This window comes from Macrotis lagotis, chromosome 3 (genome assembly GCF_037893015.1).
Source record: "Macrotis lagotis isolate mMagLag1 chromosome 3, bilby.v1.9.chrom.fasta, whole genome shotgun sequence".
In the NCBI taxonomy this organism is placed as follows: domain Eukaryota; kingdom Metazoa; phylum Chordata; class Mammalia; order Peramelemorphia; family Peramelidae; genus Macrotis; species Macrotis lagotis.
The window spans coordinates 31253805-31273607 of record NC_133660.1 but is presented as its reverse complement, the minus strand read 5'-3'; the positions used below and the strand labels follow the sequence as shown (position 1 = coordinate 31273607).

General features: G+C 40.7%; 1 protein-coding gene across 3 annotated transcripts; it reads left to right on the top strand.

The window, feature by feature from the left end:
* Positions 1 to 425: 425 nt before the first annotated feature.
* LOC141517400 (serine/threonine-protein kinase PLK4-like) lies at positions 426 to 19471 on the top strand. Of its 3 annotated transcripts, XM_074228370.1 has the most exons (16): positions 426 to 466; positions 805 to 900; positions 2488 to 2583; positions 2681 to 2795; positions 3688 to 4690; positions 6189 to 6283; positions 8179 to 8462; positions 10217 to 10321; positions 10876 to 10978; positions 12838 to 12987; positions 14339 to 14475; positions 14560 to 14651; positions 14835 to 14982; positions 16008 to 16148; positions 16853 to 16959; positions 18098 to 19471. In XM_074228370.1, the coding sequence occupies exons 1-16, from the start codon at positions 437 to 439 to the stop codon at positions 18198 to 18200; spliced, it is 2805 nt and encodes a 934-aa protein (XP_074084471.1). In that variant the 5' UTR covers positions 426 to 436; the 3' UTR covers positions 18201 to 19471. The 3 variants fall into 3 exon arrangements, with proteins under 3 accessions (XP_074084471.1, XP_074084472.1, XP_074084473.1); XM_074228371.1 differs by lacking the exon at positions 426 to 466 and having other exon boundaries at positions 2469 to 2583; XM_074228372.1 differs by lacking the exons at positions 426 to 466; positions 805 to 900 and adding an exon at positions 1105 to 1224.
* The last annotated feature ends 332 nt before the right edge of the window (positions 19472 to 19803 follow it).

The window sequence follows — 19803 nt, the reverse complement described above, 5'->3', positions numbered from 1 at the left end:
CCCGGGGCGCCCCCTGCGGGGCGGCTGTCCGCTCCGGGCCCGCCTCCGCCTGGGCCGCAGCTTCCTCCCCCGAGGAGGAAGCCTTCCCGCGCTGGGCCCCGGGCCTCCGCCGGCGCAGGCGCAGGCGCGCTGCGGCCTCTGGCCCGGGCGCGCCTGCGCGCTGACGTCAGCGCGCAGGCGCCCTGCCCGGCCTGGACGGCAACGGCGGAATTTTTCAAAATGGTCCCGCGGCCGGGCGGCCCGGCTCCGGGCGGACCCTCGCAGGCGGCCGGGCCGCTGCCCCCCGCCGCCGCCGCCGCCGCCGCCGCCGCGCGGAGCGGCGGCCTAGAGAGCCCCGCCCGATGGGCGCCGAAGGCGGCCGGCTGCCTGGAGCGCCGCTTCCGAGGGACTGCGGGCAGGGGCGAGCGCGGCGCAGGGCGGGGGACGGCCCGGAAACATGGCGGCCTACCTCGGGGAGAAGATAGAGGTGAGGGGGGCGGGGGCGCCGGCCCGCGCAGGCGCGGGGGCGCCGCCGCGGCTGGCGCGCTGGGGCCCGCCGGGCCCTGGGGACGCGGCCGCCGCCCCCCGCCCCCCGGGGACGGCCGTTTCCCGGGCGCCAGGCGCGGCGGGCGCGGGGCGGGGGCGCGGGGCGGGGCGGGGCGCGGGGGGGCCGGCAGGGCGCCCACACTGCAGCCGCCGCAGCGCCGGCCGGCCGCCCGCCGCACCATGCCCGGCCCCCGCGACGGCGCGGCCCTGCAGGTGAGCCCGGCCCGGGCGGGGGGCGGCGGGCGGCCCGGAGCCCCCTAACCTGCCTGTCTCGTGCAGGACTTCCGCGTCGGAGGCCTCCTGGGGAAGGGGTCGTTCGCCGGCGTCTACAGAGCCGAGTCCGTGCACACGGGGCTGGAGGTGGCCATCAAGATGGTGAGTGGGGCGGCCCCGGGCCCCGCGTCCTTGACACTCCAAAACGTGCCGTTTCGTTTTTAGAGAGTCGGTGTTTATTTGGAGTCTTACAACCCCCCCCCCCCAGTCTATCAGCCTACCTTGTTCCCAGGGCGCACAGCCATCTCAGTTGTGTGAGATGAGAGAGAAACCGGACCCTTAAGGAGAGACGAAGTATGAGAGATGGCAAGGATCAGACGATGAAATAGGGGTTTTCTTCCTAAATAAAGGGAATAGTCCTTGGAGAACAGCATCGCGGACACCCTCAAACTCCCTGGTCGTTGCACAACGAGCCAGGCCATCCAGGTGCATCATCGCCCCGGCTTGCTGTCCTTCTGGTTCCGCTCATCCCAAGGACTAGTTCTTTAAAGTGCCCACTTGTTGATAACAGAGAGTAAGGTGACCTTTCAGGTGGACCTCGTTCAAGTCCTGCCTCACCCAGGGGAGGCCAGGAGCAGCCGGGTGACCGCCCTCCCCGGGGCGAGGCAGCTGGCACTGAACCCCGATGTGCCAGGCGGCATCTGCACACTTTCTCCAATGCCCTTCTGCCAGTAGTTAGTCCGAAACAATACTGTCTGTCCTCAGGAAAGAACAAGAAGTACCATCTACATCCTAGACGGGGCTGTAGGATTTGGCGTTATTAACTGATAAAATTTATGTTATATTTGAAGGAGAGGTTTTGTGGGTTGGATGGAAAAAGGTAGCTGGTTAAAAAGTAAGATCATAAAAGGTGGGGCAGCTAGGTGGTGCAGTGCATACAGCACCTGCCCTAGAGTCAGGAAGACCCAAGTTCAAATCTGGCCTCGGTCACTTAAAATTGCCCAGCTGGGTGACCTTGAGCAAGTTTTTGCCTTGCAAAAAACAAAAAAAATCATAAAAGGTAGGGCCAGGGCATAGGCAAATATCTGAAGTTCTAAAAAGCTAGCCTATTTTTAAAAAACAAGTTCTTATTTTAATCTAAAATGTTATTTCAGGGTGGCTAGGTGGCACAGTGGATAGAGTTACTGCCCTGGAGTCAGGAGGACCTGAGTTCAAATGCAGCGTCAGACACTTAATAATGATCTAGCTGTGTGGCCTTGGGCAAGCCACTTAACCCTATTGCCTTGCGAAAAGAAAATCTAAAAAAAAAAAACCTAAAATGTTATTTCCTTGTTTTTCTAAACTGAGAGCTAGATTTAAAACTGACTTCCCTGAAATTACTTCACAGTGATTTTTATCTAATGTTTTTGAGTCACATTCAGTCCTTATTGAGTTTGTGTCCAACTCTTAGTAATCCTGTTTGGGGTTTTCTTGGCAGAGATATTGGAGTGGTTTGCCATTTCCTTCTCCAACTCACTTTACAGATGAGGAAACCAAGGCAAACGAGGTGAAGTGACTTGCCCAGGGTCACACATCTGGTCAGTGTCTGAGGCCAAAATTGAACTCAGAAGATGAGTCTTCTTGACTCCAGGTCTGGCCACCTATCAGCCCATATCTAATAGAATGTTTCATTCTAAAAATGTTAATTTTACTCTATTTGACAACACATAACTTACATTTGATATTGTCAGCTGTTAAAATATTTTTTAGATTGACAAAAAGGCCATGCACAAAGCTGGGATGGTCCAGAGGGTCCAGAATGAAGTGAAGATACACTGTCAGCTGAAACATCCTTCTATCCTGGAGGTGAGAGGATTCCCAAATGAGGCAGTGTCTTCCAGTTAGTTTGTGTTTCTCCCAGAAATCGTTTATTAGCTTATCTGTCCTTTTTTCTGGATTTCAGCTTTATAACTATTTTGAAGATAGCAATTACGTGTATCTGGTATTAGAAATATGTCATAATGGAGAAATGAACAGATATCTGAAGAATAAAATGAAACCTTTCTCTGAAAGTGAAGGTATGTGTTTCGTAAAATTGAGCATAATATAGCGTTTTAATTTTTGACTTTTTTTATTGCATTATTTTAAAACAATAGTTATTTCCCCCAACAAATCTTCCTTCAGAGTATATTGCCTGAGAAAGTTTATTTATATTAAAGCCCCCTTAAAGATTAATATATGTTTTAACTGATCTTGAATTATCAGTGCGTGCAAAAGTCATGATAAAACAATTTCATTTTCTGGATCAGTAAAAGGGCTTTTTAGAGGCCCTTAATACTTTAATTAGACTATATTCTTAAGAAAAGCTTGTAAATCAGGTAAGATGAAAGTGGTATATTTGCTGGTTTGACAGTGAAAGCCACAATTGTATCAGGTTTGGTGTTTAAAGTATTCTCTCATTGTGACCTGTCATACAGGCAGGGGTAGGAAAATGTAAAAAAATGTTCCAGATTATCCCTTGTGAAGTAATCCCCATCACAGTTTTTTTTTAACTTGTTAACAGAATATTCTTACATCATTGGAACTTCATAAGAACTCACTAAAGTAGGGTAGACGATATTTTCATTTTATAGATGGAAAAACAGTTACACACTAGATAAAATCTGGTTTAAGGTCATACGATGAGAGAGGTGAGACTAAAATTCAGGTTTTATGACTCCTTTCAAGAAAAGATAGCTATATAAGAAGGAATAACTAATTTCTTGATCTCATAATTCCTTCTTGTTTTTGTTTCCAACTGGAACAAAGTAGTAGCACTTAATCTCTTCTTTGATGTCATTAGAAGTGACAAAGCTGTAAGCCAGTGTCACAGAATAAATAACTGTAGGACTACTTTGCCGTTGTTTTGTGTAAATAGGGATTTTTCTGGAACTGATTTTTTTTTTTTTTTTTTTTTTGGCTTCCCAATAGCTCGACAGTTCATGCACCAGATCATCACCGGAATGTTGTATCTTCATTCTCATGGCATATTACATCGGGACCTCACACTTTCCAACCTCTTACTCACACGTAATATGAATATCAAGATTGCTGATTTTGGTCTAGCAACTCAATTGAAAATGCCAAATGAAAAACACTATACGTTATGTGGAACTCCTAATTATATTTCCCCAGAAGTTGCCACAAGAAGTGCACATGGACTTGAATCTGATGTTTGGTCCCTGGGGTGTATGTTTTATACGTTACTTATTGGTAGACCCCCTTTTGACACTGACACAGTCAAAAACACATTAAATAAAGTCGTATTGGCAGATTATGAAATGCCAACCTTTTTGTCACAAGAGGCCAAGGACCTTATTCATCAATTGCTTCGTAGAAATCCGGCAGAACGTTTAAGTCTGTCGTCAGTGTTGGATCATCCTTTTATGTGTCGAAGTTCTTCAGTGAGAAGTAAAGATTTGGGAACTGTAGAAGATTCAATAGATAGTGGACATGCTACGATTTCTACAGCACTTACTGGTTCTTCCAGTGCCAGCATAAGTGGTTGTTTACCTGACAAGAAAAGACTATTGTTTGGTCAGCCACTTCCAAATAAAATGACAATATTTCCAAAGACTAAGAATCTGAGTAATTTTTCATCTGGTGATGGAAGCATTTTTTATTCTCAGTGGGGAATTCAAGGACAAGACACCAATCATAATGGCCGGGGAAGACTGCTCCGAGAGCCCAACGAACGGCCCCATTCTCGATACTTACGCAGAGCCCACTCCTCTGATCGCTCGGACACTTCTAGCGGTCATTCTCAAACCAAACCCCCTGCAGTAGAGCGCTGCCATTCAGCAGACATTCTCTCTAAGCCCCACAGGAAGGCGTGGTCTGAAGATGACAGCAACCCCAACATTTTTCACGGATTTAAAGAAAATATTTCCCATATTCCTGGCTCGTTTGAAAGATCTGACAACGACCAAGCCCAGTAAGATCAGTTCTTTTAGCTCTCTTATAGTTAGTATACAATGATTCTTATTCAGCAAGCATTTATCAAGTCCATTTATGTTGCAGGCACCAAAAGAATAAAGACAGAAATCATAGGAGCTTATATTATGCTGAAAGGGGGAGAGGGCAAAATACATAGAAAATCCATATGGAGTTGTTGGAAGGTTGGGCAGCAGCACCAAGAATTGGGCTAGAGAAGCCTTGTGTGATAGGCAGCACTTGAACAGGATTTGGAAGGGATCCACACCTAACCCCCCCCCCCCCCCCCCATAATAAGAAGCCAGTTACAAAGAGCCTCTCTTGGGCTTCCTAGATACATCTTGTATTTTGGTTTGCATCTTGACTTGCCCTAATCAGAAAGTTAGCTGCTTGAGTACAGGGACTGTTGTTGTCTGACAATTGTTGGTTTGACATGAGACAAGGAGGTGAGGGCGGGGTTCTGTGACCATTTTGGCTGGGCAGTAGCGCTCAGACCTATTGGATCCAGGCTATGATGAACTTTAAATACCAAACAGTGGAGCTTGTCTGAGAGACAAAAAAGAGCCATAGGCACTTCAATCACCTATTGAGATCCTGCATATGAAAGAAGAGCCTGGTCTTAACTCTAAAGGAGGTTTCAACAAATCAAGTCATTGAAATGGGAAGGACAGATCCAAGAGGTTTTATGGGCTTGGAACTAGTAGGTGATGACTATTATTATGATAATTGATTAAGTATTGGTGGAGATTGAGAAGAGGTGAAGTATAAAATGACTGCAGAAGTGGAGAATTTGACAGAAATCAGGAAGTAGGAAGAGGGGAGGATGACAAATTCCATTTTGGATGTTTGCAGTGTAGTGTGAGATACCAGTGGGACATCCACACTGTTGGGAGCTCACCAAATCAAGAAACTGCCCATCCCTTCAGTTCTTTAGGCTACTGAGTTCTTGATTCCCCATCCATTCACCCTTAGGTGTCACACTGATAAACAGAAAAGACTCCTTGATAACATAGTATTTTTGAGCTCAAGTGTCACCTACCCAAATCCTTTCTGAACTAATTGTTAGGGCTTCCTACTCCCTCCACAAACACACACACACACACACACACACACACACACACACCCCACCCATTAGCATATGTCCTTCATGTTCCATATTCTTAATTTTGTTAGGCTTTTTTGGCATACAAAATACTATTTCTAGCCTCATATTTCGATTTCCTTTATTGACAAACCAATATAATTTTGAAAAGAGGCTTTTTCTGATTTCTTCCATTATTAATGCCTGTTGTTCCCCCAATTAGACTATGTTCCAGTAGACTATAAACTCACTGAAGATGGATTCTGTTGCAGTTTCTTCTTATTTTGCCTCCCTAGTGTACATAAATGCTTGTTGAAGTGAAACATGATCTGTCTTATACAAATATTCTTTCAAATGAAAATATTTTAAAGTTGACTTTTACTGAATTATGAAGCTATTGTGTTTTATTCCACTCTAGTCCTCTCCATCCAGGAAAATCTGCTTTTCCATTTTCAGACCAGCTATCTCAATCTGAAACAGTTCAGCAGTGGTTTGGAAACTTGCAAGCAAATGGTAAGTATTTGTAGAGTATTTTCATTGGCAGAATGACAACATATAATCAAAGAGTTGGGAGAGACCAGAGCTCATCTAATCCAACCCAAAGCTAATAGGAAGCTTCTCTCTAGCAACACTGACAGCCTCTCTGCACCTTGTTCCCATTGGGTCTGCTTCTACCCTTTGGTGTTAAACAAGTTTCTTTAGTATTTGCTGTCTTCCACCTCATAGTCCTTCAAAAGCTTCGCCCTGATTTTTTTTCCTCTTCAGATGAAAATTATCCAGTTCCTATAGGATCTCATCTCTAGCCCCATCTCCATTCTGATGGCTGTCCTTCCCGAGATCTGGCAGTGAGAGTGCGTGCCAGCCCTGCATATTAGCCAAGCAGAGCAAATCTCAGTAGGACTCCCTCCTCTCTAATTTGAACACTGCTTCTCTTGATGCAGCCAAAGATTGCATGAGCTTTTTTACCCATTGTGACCTACTGTTGACTCAGGTTGAACTTGAAATTTGGGGGCTTTGATTTGTCCCCCAAAATTCCCCCTTGTATTTGGGGGCAGGGGTAATAATCTATGTATGTAGAAAGACCCTGTCCTTGAACCTATAAAAATGATTGGCATCCCAGCTCTGCCACCACGTGTCTTTTCAACCTAGAACTTATCCTCCCTAAGCCTTAATGTGAAATGAGTTGGATGAGATTCCTAAGGTCTCTTTCAAAATGTCCTATTTTTTAGTCTAATCAATAGGAAGGGAATTTAAGGACAGAAGGCCTTTGTAAATGGAAGTGTCTGATACTGCAAGCAGGATAGAGCTCCACGGTTATAGCCAGGATGTTGAGTGAATAAGGCAATTGTAGATCCCTTAATGGAAGAAAATCTCCACATGTCCATGGAGGAGAGTGTTTAAGAGTGCCCTTTTTCCACTTGACCAAGTAGGATGCTAGGACATCTTAATCCCCAGATGGTACAACTGTTATTGCTAATTAGCCATGGATTCTGCTGTAACCTAAGCATATATTTAAGCATCTGCCATTCCTTTATTATTTTAATGATTGAAAGGTAGTGGGAATATGGAGTATTTTTAATTGGAGAACAGGGAAGATACCCAGAAGGGTGGGATGGGAAGAAATCAAATGGACCACAGTGATTAAAAAAGAAGCAGAAGGAAAGGAGATCTTGCCAGGTATTACGTTACCTACTAGACAGAAGTAGTATGTCATGAACGTGTAATTGAAGCAGTGGTTTAAGTAACATGAATTTTGAATCCCTCCCTATTCTTTATATTTAAGTATCCCAAAAGGGAATTCATTTATCCATGTGCAGCTGTTGGATAAGGGAATGCACGTTGACAGAATTGTTTATCTAGCTATCATCTGTCTTGGCCATTTAAAATACAATTTTCACTCAGCCTCTTCATTTGAAATGAAAGAACAGAATATTCATTTTACTTAGTAATATTCCAGCTGCTGCATTTAAAAAAATACTTTGTTTACTGTAATCTGTCATTAAAAGGAGAGGAAAAACATAGTTAGACATGGGTAACCTAGATGACATTGCTCTCTGTCAAGGGGAGGGGCAAAAATGTGGGACTCAAAAACTATACCAAAAATGATTGTTGAAAACTATTTTTACATGTAGCTGGAAAAATAGATGGGGGGGGGAGCATAATCTATATTATTTTTAAAAATTACATTGATGGTTTTAAGTAAACTTTGAAAGACTGACCTGTTTGCCATGAGGGAGAGGGGCTCTGATCATTCATGTTAAGAACTGCTCTAAGATCTACATAATTTTAAAACTAGTAAGTCCTGGTATAAGAACTCTTTACAATTCCATTCAATCTCTAGAGTGCATATACTGTACAGCCTTTTTTCCAGAAACTTAAAACAATTTTATATTGTGTGTGTTTTTAAGCCCAGTTCAGAGAGCCCACCACTTCCTCAAGCAGAAACATCCAGGGTCATCCAGATTTTCAGGACACAAGGAGAAACGCATGGAGTGACAGGATGGCTCCCGAGATTGCCCACTGTTCCCAGCAGCCAAACGCAGTGAGATGCATGCCTGTGTGTCAGCGTGAACCCGAGCTCTCTCAGGCTGTGCCTGGGCTTGGCTCCCAAAGGTGCACCCTGCGCAGTGTGGCCTCTCCTTTGAACGCCCAGAGGTTAAAGCCCATCAGGCAGAAAACGAAAAAAGCAGTGGTACGTCCTCAAGTTCTGAGCGTGCATCCATCATTGATCCAGTGTCTCCATACTCCTGCTCCCCCAGCTGAAGAAATGGGGCTGAGAAAGGGGACACCTAAATGAGACAGTGGTTCTACTTTTTGAGGCAGTTTGGATGTGGGTTGGGGGCTAGGAATGTAAAATTTTCAAGTTCAGTTCCACAGGCAAGTTAGGAAGCATCTCCTTTGTCCCCATCACTGCTTGAGATGACTGTGATCACAGTGAACAGCTTCTGAAATACCAGAGATAATATGCTGGGTGTTAAGCATATTTTTTAAATCAGAAGAGTTATTTCATCTTCTAATAATATGAGACTTTTGAGTTAAAATGGACACTTTTGTTCAATATCCCTGTCATTTCTCAGTTCATCCCCACCTCCTAACAGAAAAAGAGTGGACCATGTCTAGTGAGCATGTCTGTGGCATCCTCTATCTTAGTCCATATGGATGGTCACAGTGCTTGAGGATCATGGCTGGAAAGCATTGCATGGGAATTGAAGGACCTGAATTTCAGTACTAGCGCTGCCATTTTTAGTGACCTTGGGCAAATTTCCTACCCTCCCTGAACCTCAGTTTGTCATCTGAAAAACTACTCAGAGCTTGTATCAACCTTCTTGTGAAGGAAAGTGTTTCAGTATCAATTCTAAGAGGTCACGATTGGTCATTAGGTTCATCTGAATGCTGCTGTCTTTTTTTAGCTGATGTTCTCTGTGTTGTTGGTGGTGTTTTCTGTTTTGCTTCAGTTGGTAGATGTAGATCTCTCCAAAATTTTCATACTTTTTTCCTTTTTTTTGATTGAATAATATTCCATGATGTTCACGTATTCTTGACTGATATATGGGGATCAAATAGTGTCCTCCTCCCAGGGTTCAAATGAGAGAATTTCTTAAAGGGCTTGGCACATCAGAAGCTAACATATAAATATTAGTTCCTAAACCTAAAAAAAGAAAAATTCATTTGAGGCAGTGGGGTTAAGTGGCTTGTCCAAGGCCACATAGCCAGGTAATTATTATGTGTCTGAGGTCAGATTTGAACTCAGGTCCTCCTGACTCCAGAGCCACTGCTCTATCCACTGCGCCACCTAGTCGCCCCCAATTGCCTCAGTTTTTTTAAGTGTTGCTTTGAATATTTTTGTTAGAATTGGAAACTTTTCCTCTGTCTTTGCCTTCCTTAGAACTTAGAGCACAAATAGTGCTGTGTACATTTTAGCTACATTTCAGTCTGTCATCATTGCTGTTAGTGTGATTTAAAACTTCAAGGTTATTTTCATTTTAATAAGTAAAAAAAAAATTATCTTAGGTGAACCAGAATTTCATTCTGGTATTTTAACTAATAAAATTATAAACATTTTTCTTGTCCTAAATATATGTCAGTTCAGTATCTGTTTGTTTTCCCTCTTTCATCCTTTCTTTCTACCTTTGTTTTTTGTTGCTTTGTTGGGCTTGCTATTCTTTTTTTTGTTCCCACCTCTCCTTCTGTCACCACCTTTCTCACGAGCTTTCCACACCTGTTGCTCATTCCTGCTGCCTCTATTAAAGAGTTGGTCCCTAGTGCTGGCAGGTTCATCCAGGGAACAAGGAAGCAGCCACACTTAAGAGATGAGTTTGGCATTAATGTTGTCACCTCCCACGGTAAGATAAAGCTGATGTTTGATTTATCTTTTATGGAACTTGGTAAAGTACATTAGGCATTCCCAGTAAGCCCCAAAGAAATACTTTTGATTCTTATTTTTAGGTGAGTATACTTGATACAGAAGAAGTGTGTGTGGAGCTGCTGAAGGAGGTTGCTTCCCAGGAGTATGTGAAGGAAGTTCTTCAAGTTTCTAGTGATGGAAATTCGGTAATGTCTACTAGCTTTATTACTCAGCCTTTTAATCAATTGGGTGGGGCGGGGGGGGGGGGGGGACCTTTCAATGTAAAGCTAAGATGGGGTCTTTTATTTTTCTTTAGTTTTTGCAAGTCAATGGGGTTAAATGGCTTGCCCAGGGCCACACGGCTAGGTAATTATTAAGTGTCTGAGGCCAGATTTGAACTGAGGTACTCCTGACTCCAAGGTCAGTCCTCTATCCACTGTGCCACCTAGCCACCCCTTAAGATGGGATCTTAAAAACACTTCTTCCTCTCAGATTTACTCATTTGTTTTGTTCTGTGGGATGCTGAGACTTCTGGAAATATATTTATTCTAGAATCTGTTTAAATCCTTGTGTGGTCTAATTGTGTAAACTCTTCAGTTTGTTTTCATGTGTTAAACATGTAATTATAGTAAGAAGACTACTTGTGTGTATTTAATATGTCATAGTGGGAGTAGGGAGAACTGGCTGTCAGTTTCATGGCCTTTAGTTAGCAAAGAGTCTCCTGACTAACAGTGTGAAATTCTGATTTTTATTTTCATAGATCACAATTTATTATCCAAATGATGGAAGAGGTTTCCCTCTTGATAATAAACCACTCCCTCCTCCCAAAGACATGACTAGGTATAGCTTTGATTCTTTACCAGGTATGTCATTATCTTTCTGAATTACCCTTACTGAATAAATCTAGCAAGTTACATAGTTAAATAAGACAAATTAATATTAATAAGAGTTGCTAACAGTTATATAGCTCTTTAAGGCTTGTAAAGTATTTTTGCTTGAATCATCTCATTAGATCTTCATACTCATACATAGGTGTGAGTGGGTCCCTATTTTATAAATGAGGGAACAAGTTCAGTGAGTAGCGCCCCCCCCCCCCCATCTCACTGTTGTACACATTGGGATTTGAACTCAGGTTTTTCACAACTGGCAGGTTCAGGAAATCTTTCATAATGCTGCCTCTGCATATGTACAACTATCAACTATCTCACCTGTATTTGTAGCTGTCTTTGTAACAGGGTTTTATTATTTTTTCATTTACTAAAAATAAAGGGAATGCTGTGGAATTCCGTGAAAAGAATTTATCTTCTCCAAATTCTTAGTAGTTGTAATGATTAGTCTTGGTTCTGGAAAACAGGATGAAACTTGCCTCCCTTCTTTTGTAATAAAGGGAATGAGTATTACATACATTATCAAACAGGATTATGTTGTTGGTTGATTATGCTTAACTTTTTTTTTGTTATAATGTTGGGTTCAGTATTGGAGAATAGTATATCTGAAAATGACCCCTCTAAAAACAAGTTATCAGCAAAATTTATCTGTAAAGTGCGTGTGTGCTTATACATCGACATTTTGAATATAAATTTTATGTTTACAGTGATCATACACACATTGTCATGTTGTTTGTTTGGCTGATTTTTATCATGATCAGATCAAGTCACATGATGTGAAGAAATTTGCTTCATACCATTATTTCCGATATTCAATATTTTTCTGTTACCTGAAGATCACTTTTAGCTATTAACTATTAATGGGTTCCCAATTTCAGTGATTGCGTAATCAGATTTTATTAGGAAAAAGTTAACTTCTAAAAGCTGAGAAGTAGAAACTACCCCATAAAGATCACTTGGAGAAAGTAGGGGATGTTTAACCTTAAAAAAAGAAGAGCCAGGGAGGAATTAGGTCTATTTTTCCTTGGTCCCAGAGAAAAGAACTGAGAGTGATAGGTAGAAGTTAGAGTGAAAGAGGGAATTTCCTAATCCTTGGAGCTGTCTCAGATGAGAGCCTTGATGAGATCACTTTTAGCTATTAACTAATAATGGGTTCCCAATTTCAGTGATTGTGTAATCAGATTTTATTAGGAAAAAGTTAACTTCTAAAAGCTGAGAAGTAGAAACTACCCCATAAAGATCACTTGGAGAAAGTAGGGGATGTTTAACCTTAAAAAAAGAAGAGCCAGGGAGGAATTAAGTCTATTTTTTCCTTGGTCCCAGAGAACAGAACTGAGAGTGATAGGTAGAAGTTAGAGTGAAAGAGGGAATTTCCTAATCCTTGGAGCTGTCTCAGATGAGAGCCTTGATGTTGACAGTAAGATATGCTGGTCATGGGAGGACTTTAGGGAGATCCATTTGCTGGGGATCCACATACAATGAATTGTTAAAATGATCCTCAACTCAACACTGCCTTATTTGTAATGAAAAGTAGTAAAATTTTGTAATACAGATACCACATTACCTTTGACAACTGACTACCAGGTCATTAGCTGGAATTTTGCTGTGCCATGCAATATTTCATCTTGTTTCATGGACTTGGGAATGTTTTGTTGGCAGAGAAATTTTACGTTTATATGATACATATATCTATCTACCTCTGAAGTTTTTAAGAATATCAGGAATGATTGTGAAGCTACAAAACCTTTTTGCAGATGCTATTTTATTCCAGTGACATTTTTCCTGCCAATAATCAATGCACACTGCTATTTTGTTCTTCTCTCTTCATCCTGCAGAAAAATATTGGAGAAAATATCAGTATGCTTCCAGATTTGTACAGCTTGTAAGATCTAAAACACCTAAAATCACTTTTTTTTCAAAATATGCTAAGTGTATTTTGATGGAGAATTCCCCTCACGCTGATTTTGAAGTTTGGTTTTATGATGGTAAGTGCTCGCTTAAAAGTAATGATCCAGGGGCGGCTAGGTGGCACAGTGGATAGAGCACCAGCCTTGTAGTCAGGAGGACCTGAATTCAAATCCAGCCTCAGACACTTAATAATGACCTAGCAGTGTGGCCTTGGGCAAGCCACTTAACCCCATTTGCCTTGCAAAACCTTAAAAAAAAAAAGAATTTAAAAGTAATGATCCTTTGGGGAATTTGTCTGTTTGTCATGTTTTGAAATATAGCAGAACTCTATTGTAATGCAACTTGTTACTGTCCATACAGTTCAGACTTAACATGTGTGTGTTACTATTTATTGGCACTTGAAATAAGGTCCTATCTTTTGTTTTTGATATAAGAATACAAGTTATCCCTTCCTCATGGTGACATTCCTGTTGCAGTTTCAATATATTGTGGATAGGCATAAGAAATTAAATGGGAATTTTGGAGGAGTTTTGCAGAAGCCACGGGTGACACTGAAAAAGTTTAGAAACACAGAAATGCCTAAAATATATGTATAATATTGTATAATATCAACTCAAATTTTACAAGAAGGTACTGTAAACACTCCATTAAAAGAAAGAAAAAATTTAGACTTCTTCTCTAATAAGAAGGGAGTGTCAAAAAATGTTATGCAGATTTTCCAGATTGCAGGGGTACTGCACTCCTAACATGATGTGGAAGGAATAACTGTAAATAAAAATATCTCAGATCCTGAAAAAGTATTAAGTGTGTTCAAAGGAAACTTAAAAATCTTTTTAAAATTTCCTTAGAAGAGAAAGTTTTATGAATAGTGGGTTTTATAACAGATAACAGTTTAGAGAGTTCTGGGACCTGACAGATGGGTCTCCCTGCCTCCATTTTGGTCATGACTGCCTCCACGCTTTATGGCCATGGGGTCCAGCACCCAAGTCCTTCAGAAATGAGCCCAGTACAGATATCGTGTAATCATGGTCACCTATAGGATTCTGTTTCTGTTTGAGTTTGACACCCCTGCTAGAGACTGTTTAAATGAAGGTGCCAGCCTGTATTGGCAGAGGAGAATCCTTCCCTGAGACTTCCAATGAAATCACAGGTTTAGTCCCTGTCTCTGTCTCTAGACATCCAGTGGACCTGGCAGAATTTGAGCTCTGCTGGCATGGTTCTTGAGAACCCAGGTTTATCCACAACACATATCACCATGGGACATCCAAATATGACCCAAAAAAGTGAATATTAAGATACAGCAAGCTTTAACAACCTGACCAGGCAGAATTAAATACTGTATTTTCTGAGGGGGAGATTGGACATGATCTTTCATTGAAAAAATCTTACAGTTCTTTGAAAATGGCTTTAAAAGGATTATTCTTTTAGGAGCAAAAATACACAAAACAGCAGAAGACTTCATTAATGTGATTGAAAAATCTGGAAAATCATATACTTTGAAAGGAGAAGCTGAAGTTGAAAGCTTGAATGAAGAAATAAAAGTATATATAGGTCATGCTAATGAGGTACAAATCTACTTGTCTACTTAGACTTCTCTAACTCCATTCTTAGCATTGAAGTAGTGACAAAAGTTCTTTGTTTTTAAACAGGGACATCGTGTTTGCCTTGCTCTGGAGTCTGTTATTTCTGCAGAAGAAGCAAAAACTGAAAGTGTTCCCTTCTTTCCTATAATTATTGGAAGGTATTTGAGTTTTACAAAATGATGAGCCCTCCTTTGCTAAAAATGTTGTTCTTTTATAACTGAGCAAAACTTTTGCCCATATCTCAGAAAAGTAGTTGATAGTTTAGCTTTTCAAGTGTGCAAAATTTGGGGCCGGGGGGGGGGGGGTTGTCTCCTTGGAAAACTTTTTTTTTTTCTCTTCAGAAAGCCAGGCAACCCTAGCTCCCCACAGACTGTGACTCCTCCAACCTGTGTGGATCCCGGTTCTTCGGTAAAAGATCCAGCCGCGTCGAATAGGATGGTGGTGAACTGCTCTCCGTCTTCCAGTCAGGCTCCTGGCCCTGGTCCTCCGGTAAGTCGGTGTGTGCCTACTGTGTGATCCAGGCGGCACAACCGGGAGAGAGGCCGGTGGTGTGTGCAAACCAGGGGTTGGCTCCCACCGGAGCTACGCCAACTTGGGCAGCTCAGGAAAGCTGGATTGAGAATTTTCCAGTGTGAGCATTTATAGCCACAGAAATCAGCAGACACACCAAATCAGGGCTTAATTTATTGTGTTGTTGATTAAGATTTCACTTAAGAAAGTGACAGAACATGTAAATAATGCTGATTAAACTCAACAATTTTCTTTTCCTGGAGAGCTAAGCACACCCACATGAAAATTCAGTGCCAATGATCTTTTACTACAAAAGACTTCCATTTTTATAACTAGAGATAAGAGTATTTTAACTTTGATGGGATTTGGTTTAAATGTTTATCAAATAATTAGGTATAAAACAAAAGGAAAAAATTAACATTTAAGCTACCAGTTTCCAAATTATTTGGTTTTCATTTAATTTATATATATATGTATGTATGTATGTATATACACAAATCATTATACTTTTAAAATCCAGATCTTCTGATAGATTCGTTAAATTTGTTTTTGTTTTTTGCAAGGAATAGGGCTAGGTAATTAAGTGTCTGAGGTCAGATTTGAACTCAGGTCCTCCTGACTCCAGGGACAGTGCTGTATTCACTCACCATGCCACCTAGCTGCCCCCTAAATTCATTGAATATTGAAAATATTCAGTTATCTGTTCTGTACCAGATGCTTAAATCTTCTGTGACAAAACAGTAATGTATATAACATGTCAAAACACACTGCCAATTTGAAGAACTTGTGCTGCTGAAGTGAAAATGTGGCATTTCAGTGTTTGTTGCTTGGGTGGTTGTGCTTATTGTTGATGCCAGGCTGGTTGCCACATAGTCTCCAGTAGCCTTAGAAAACTTTGCCAAAGTGCCTTTAGTTTTAATAAAGATCCACCAGTTCTCTATAATGGCTAAGAATGTGTAGTGGGTCATGATCTGTAGTAATAGTCTCTTTGTTCCCGTTTCTAGATTGTTTCATATGAAGGATCTCGGTTAACAGCAACTGGACCTGAAACAGAAGGGTCTTCTACCAGCCCAAAGGATTATCTTCCAAAATCAGCCCAGCTTCTGAAGTCTGTTTTTGTGAAAAATGTTGGTTGGGCTACACAGGTGAGCAGCAGTTAGCCAATAAGAAAATTATTTTTAAATATATTTCTTGGTATTATAAGGTTTTTGGGGTTTTTTTTTTGGCTTCCTTTATAATCATATACCTTATTGGAAAAATACTTTTTTTTAACCTAAGGTTAAAAGTCCCTCTGAAAATATTTTTTTTACTTTTTGCAACTGCAGATGGGGAGTGCAGGGAGGGACTTGCCCAGGGTCCCACAGCTAAGTAATTATTAAGTGTCTGAGGCTGGATTTGAATCCAGGTTCTCCTGACTCCAGGGCTGGGGCTCTATCCGCTGCGCCACCTAGCTGTCCCCCTGGAATTTATAAGCAATGTGACATTTTTTAATTAGAAATAGTATCAAGAAGTTCAGTGTGTTTTCGGTTCATGTATATACTAAAGCCCCACTTTGTTGTTGTTTCACCTAGCATGTTGAATTGTTGTAAGAGGAGAGGGTGAGAAAGGGGTCTTTTCCCTACCCTTTTTTAGACTTGTAGAATTCTAAGGATCTCGGTTAGTCTTTGCCATTTGCCTTTTAAAATTTAAAGTATACCAGAAGACAGGACCGCTCCACACAAATATCTTGGTAGATTTTCTCTCTTTTGTCATTTTTCTTCTATATCCATGTACAATTGTACTATTATTATGTAAATGTAATCCTAAAGGTCTTATGTACTGAATACCACTGAACACTTGTTATTCCCAGTTAACCAGTGGAGCTGTGTGGGTTCAGTTTAATGATGGATCCCAGTTGGTGGTTCAGGCTGGAGTGCCCTCCATCAGTTACACATCACCAAATGGCCAGACAACTCGGTGAGTCTGGGAGGTATTGCTAATTTCTAGATTCTCCTCAATTATCCTGTTTTCCATCCACATTGCATTTAATAAAATTGTCAGCTTAATTTTGACAGCAAATCATTCATTAAGATGCTCTATAGCAGCATGTAGGTTTTTCTTATGCTTGTGTTCTCATACATTAATGCAATCATATGGCTATTCTGCTCCTATTTTATACTGCCTAGCTATATTACTGTAAGTATATTATACAGCAAATTTCGGAATTTTTCTCATTTTTTTATATTTTAAAATTTTATTCTTGGGAGGCTGATAATTTATTGAGACATAGTGACTCTTTGATTCAGGGATTGGCCTAATTGCTTTCTAATATTATATTTCTCTAGTCAAACCTGAAGATTTAGATAGAAATATGGATACTCTTTTCCAAAAAAGGAAAATGTTAAAAGGACTATGTGAATTAAAGTACTGCCTGCAGGTTTCCATTTTTAAATTGATGTGTGAGAAGAAATGGCAGAAAACAAGTCATTCTTGTAGAAAATTTTATTTTGGTGGTGAGCAAAACTTTAGGCATATTTCTGCTTTTTTATGTCACCATTACTAGAAAATATGGATATGCTGTGATTTGCTCCTCTTTTCTGAGAAACTTTTTTAAAACTTTAGAGTGAATTTTAGTGAAATAAATAAATCCTGCTGCTATAGAATTGGATTTAGTGTAAACATTTTAATAGAACTTAGATTTTTTTTTTTCTCCTTAGTAAAGAGCACTAAAATCTTACTGCTGAGCCTCCTTGTGATTGAGAGGCAACCTCAGGTTCTCGGGTTCAGCAGGGCCTCGATGTGGCCTTCATGATAAGGAGTGTCCTCTGAGGGCTGTCCTCGAAACATTCATGGGGGCCCAGCACCAGATTGGAGTTGAGTCACTGAAAGGGAGACCCCTTGTGGAATCTCGAAGTATCATTGAAGTGTATCAGGGCTATAGAAGAAGGAAACAACAAAAAGAAACCAGCCCAATTGAGTTATTTGTTCTGTTCTCTGATGTACTGATCATTAATGTTTAAATTAAAATTAGTGATCTTTTATAATAGAATTATGATGAAAATATGATTGTTTTCCGTATATGGCATATTAAATTCATCTTTCTTGCCTTACCTAGGTATGGGGAAAATGAAAAATTACCAGAATACATCAAAGAGAAATTACAATGTTTGTCTTCCATCCTGTTGATGTTTGCTAATCCAACTCCTGGTCCTCATTGATTAAAAGAGTTCTTTTGGATGATATATGTTAAATAAATGACTTTTTTGTTGGCTTGAAAGGAAGTGATTTTATTCATCTCAGTACAGCCATTCCAGACAGCCTTTCCAGAAGAGGATTTTTTAATATGACTGCAGTGCATCTATTTTAACCAGGCTTTGAAGGCAGAAGGAAAACATCCCCATTTCTTAGGCAATTCCCAGTTGCCCCGTCATTTGTGTTTCTGTATTTATGTATGTGTTGTGAAATGGAAGTGTGCCTAGTCTCTCTGTAGGGGGGGGTGGAATGGGGGCTTCTTTGCTTTTATTGTTTTCTCGGGCATGTTGGAAATCATGGACAGTGTGGTTTTAAGAGATTAAACATGTACATAATTTGTATATATGTTGCAACTAATGTAAAATTGTATACTTGTTTATAGCTTTATTTTTGTAGCACCACGTTTCTAATGAAACATTCCTACACAAACATTTTGTTTTAAAAAAAAAGGAAAAAAGAAACAAATAACTGCAGTGTTAAGAGCACTCCAACCCTGGCTTAGTCAATTTGTTGTGTCAAAAAAATCAACAACCAGGTTATTCTAATTTTACTGAAGGCATTTTAAAATGAAGCAATTTGTACATACTATTTTTTAACCCTTGTCTATAAAGCCATATATTTTAACGATTATTTCATATGTGTGTGTGTGCATTTCTTTTTTTTAAACTAGAGGAATTTATGAACTAACATGAAAATAGACAACAAAAACTGTTTCAGAGCCTGTTCTTTGAACTTTATCTCTTGGTGTAACAATTTCTACTCTCTACCTGGAAGAGCAAAATCCCTGGGAAGTTTTCTGCAACTATTCTCCCCAGAGGCGACTCTTCTCTTTAATGCACCAACAAGCAAGAAGATAAACACCTTGACTTCACTCTTTTGAGTCTTCCCCTGGTCTTACCTCCTTGGGTGTCACCCAGCACTCTCCAGGGGCCAGGATGAGAACCTCATTTGGTAATAATTGCCTAGAAGATTCCTGGATGTTGGATGAGGTCTGGTCTTTTCAAGGATTAGAGCTTTCCATATGAAGAAGAAAACAAATTTGAGGGAAAGCTGCAAATGCATGAAATTACACAATCTGAGAAATGAAAAAAACATGTGCTAAAATGGCAAAAACACTCCAAAAAGGAATAGAATTTAAATTTATTCTTGGAAGGACTATTGGGAAACCAGCCACTTCTGGTCCATTTTTGATAAGCCTATATAAACTGGTGTTCATTTTAGGAATAAATCTGATAGCAATTTTTGCTAATTCTACTTTGGTGTTTGGTTGTCATTCTGTTATGTCAACTCTTTGTGATATCATTTGGTGTTTTCTTGGCAGAGATACTGAAGTGCTTCCCTGTGTCCTTGCCAGCTCATTGTATTGAAGAAACAGGCAAACAGGGTTAAGTGACTTGTCTAGGATCACACACTAGGCCATAATAGGACTTTACTTTTAGGCTTTGCAAGGCAATGGGGTTAAGTGACTTGCCCAAGGCCATACAGCTAGGTGGCTAGGTGGCGTAGTGGATAAAGCACCGGCCCTGGAGTCAGGAGTACCTGGGTTCAAATTCAGTCTCAAACACTTAA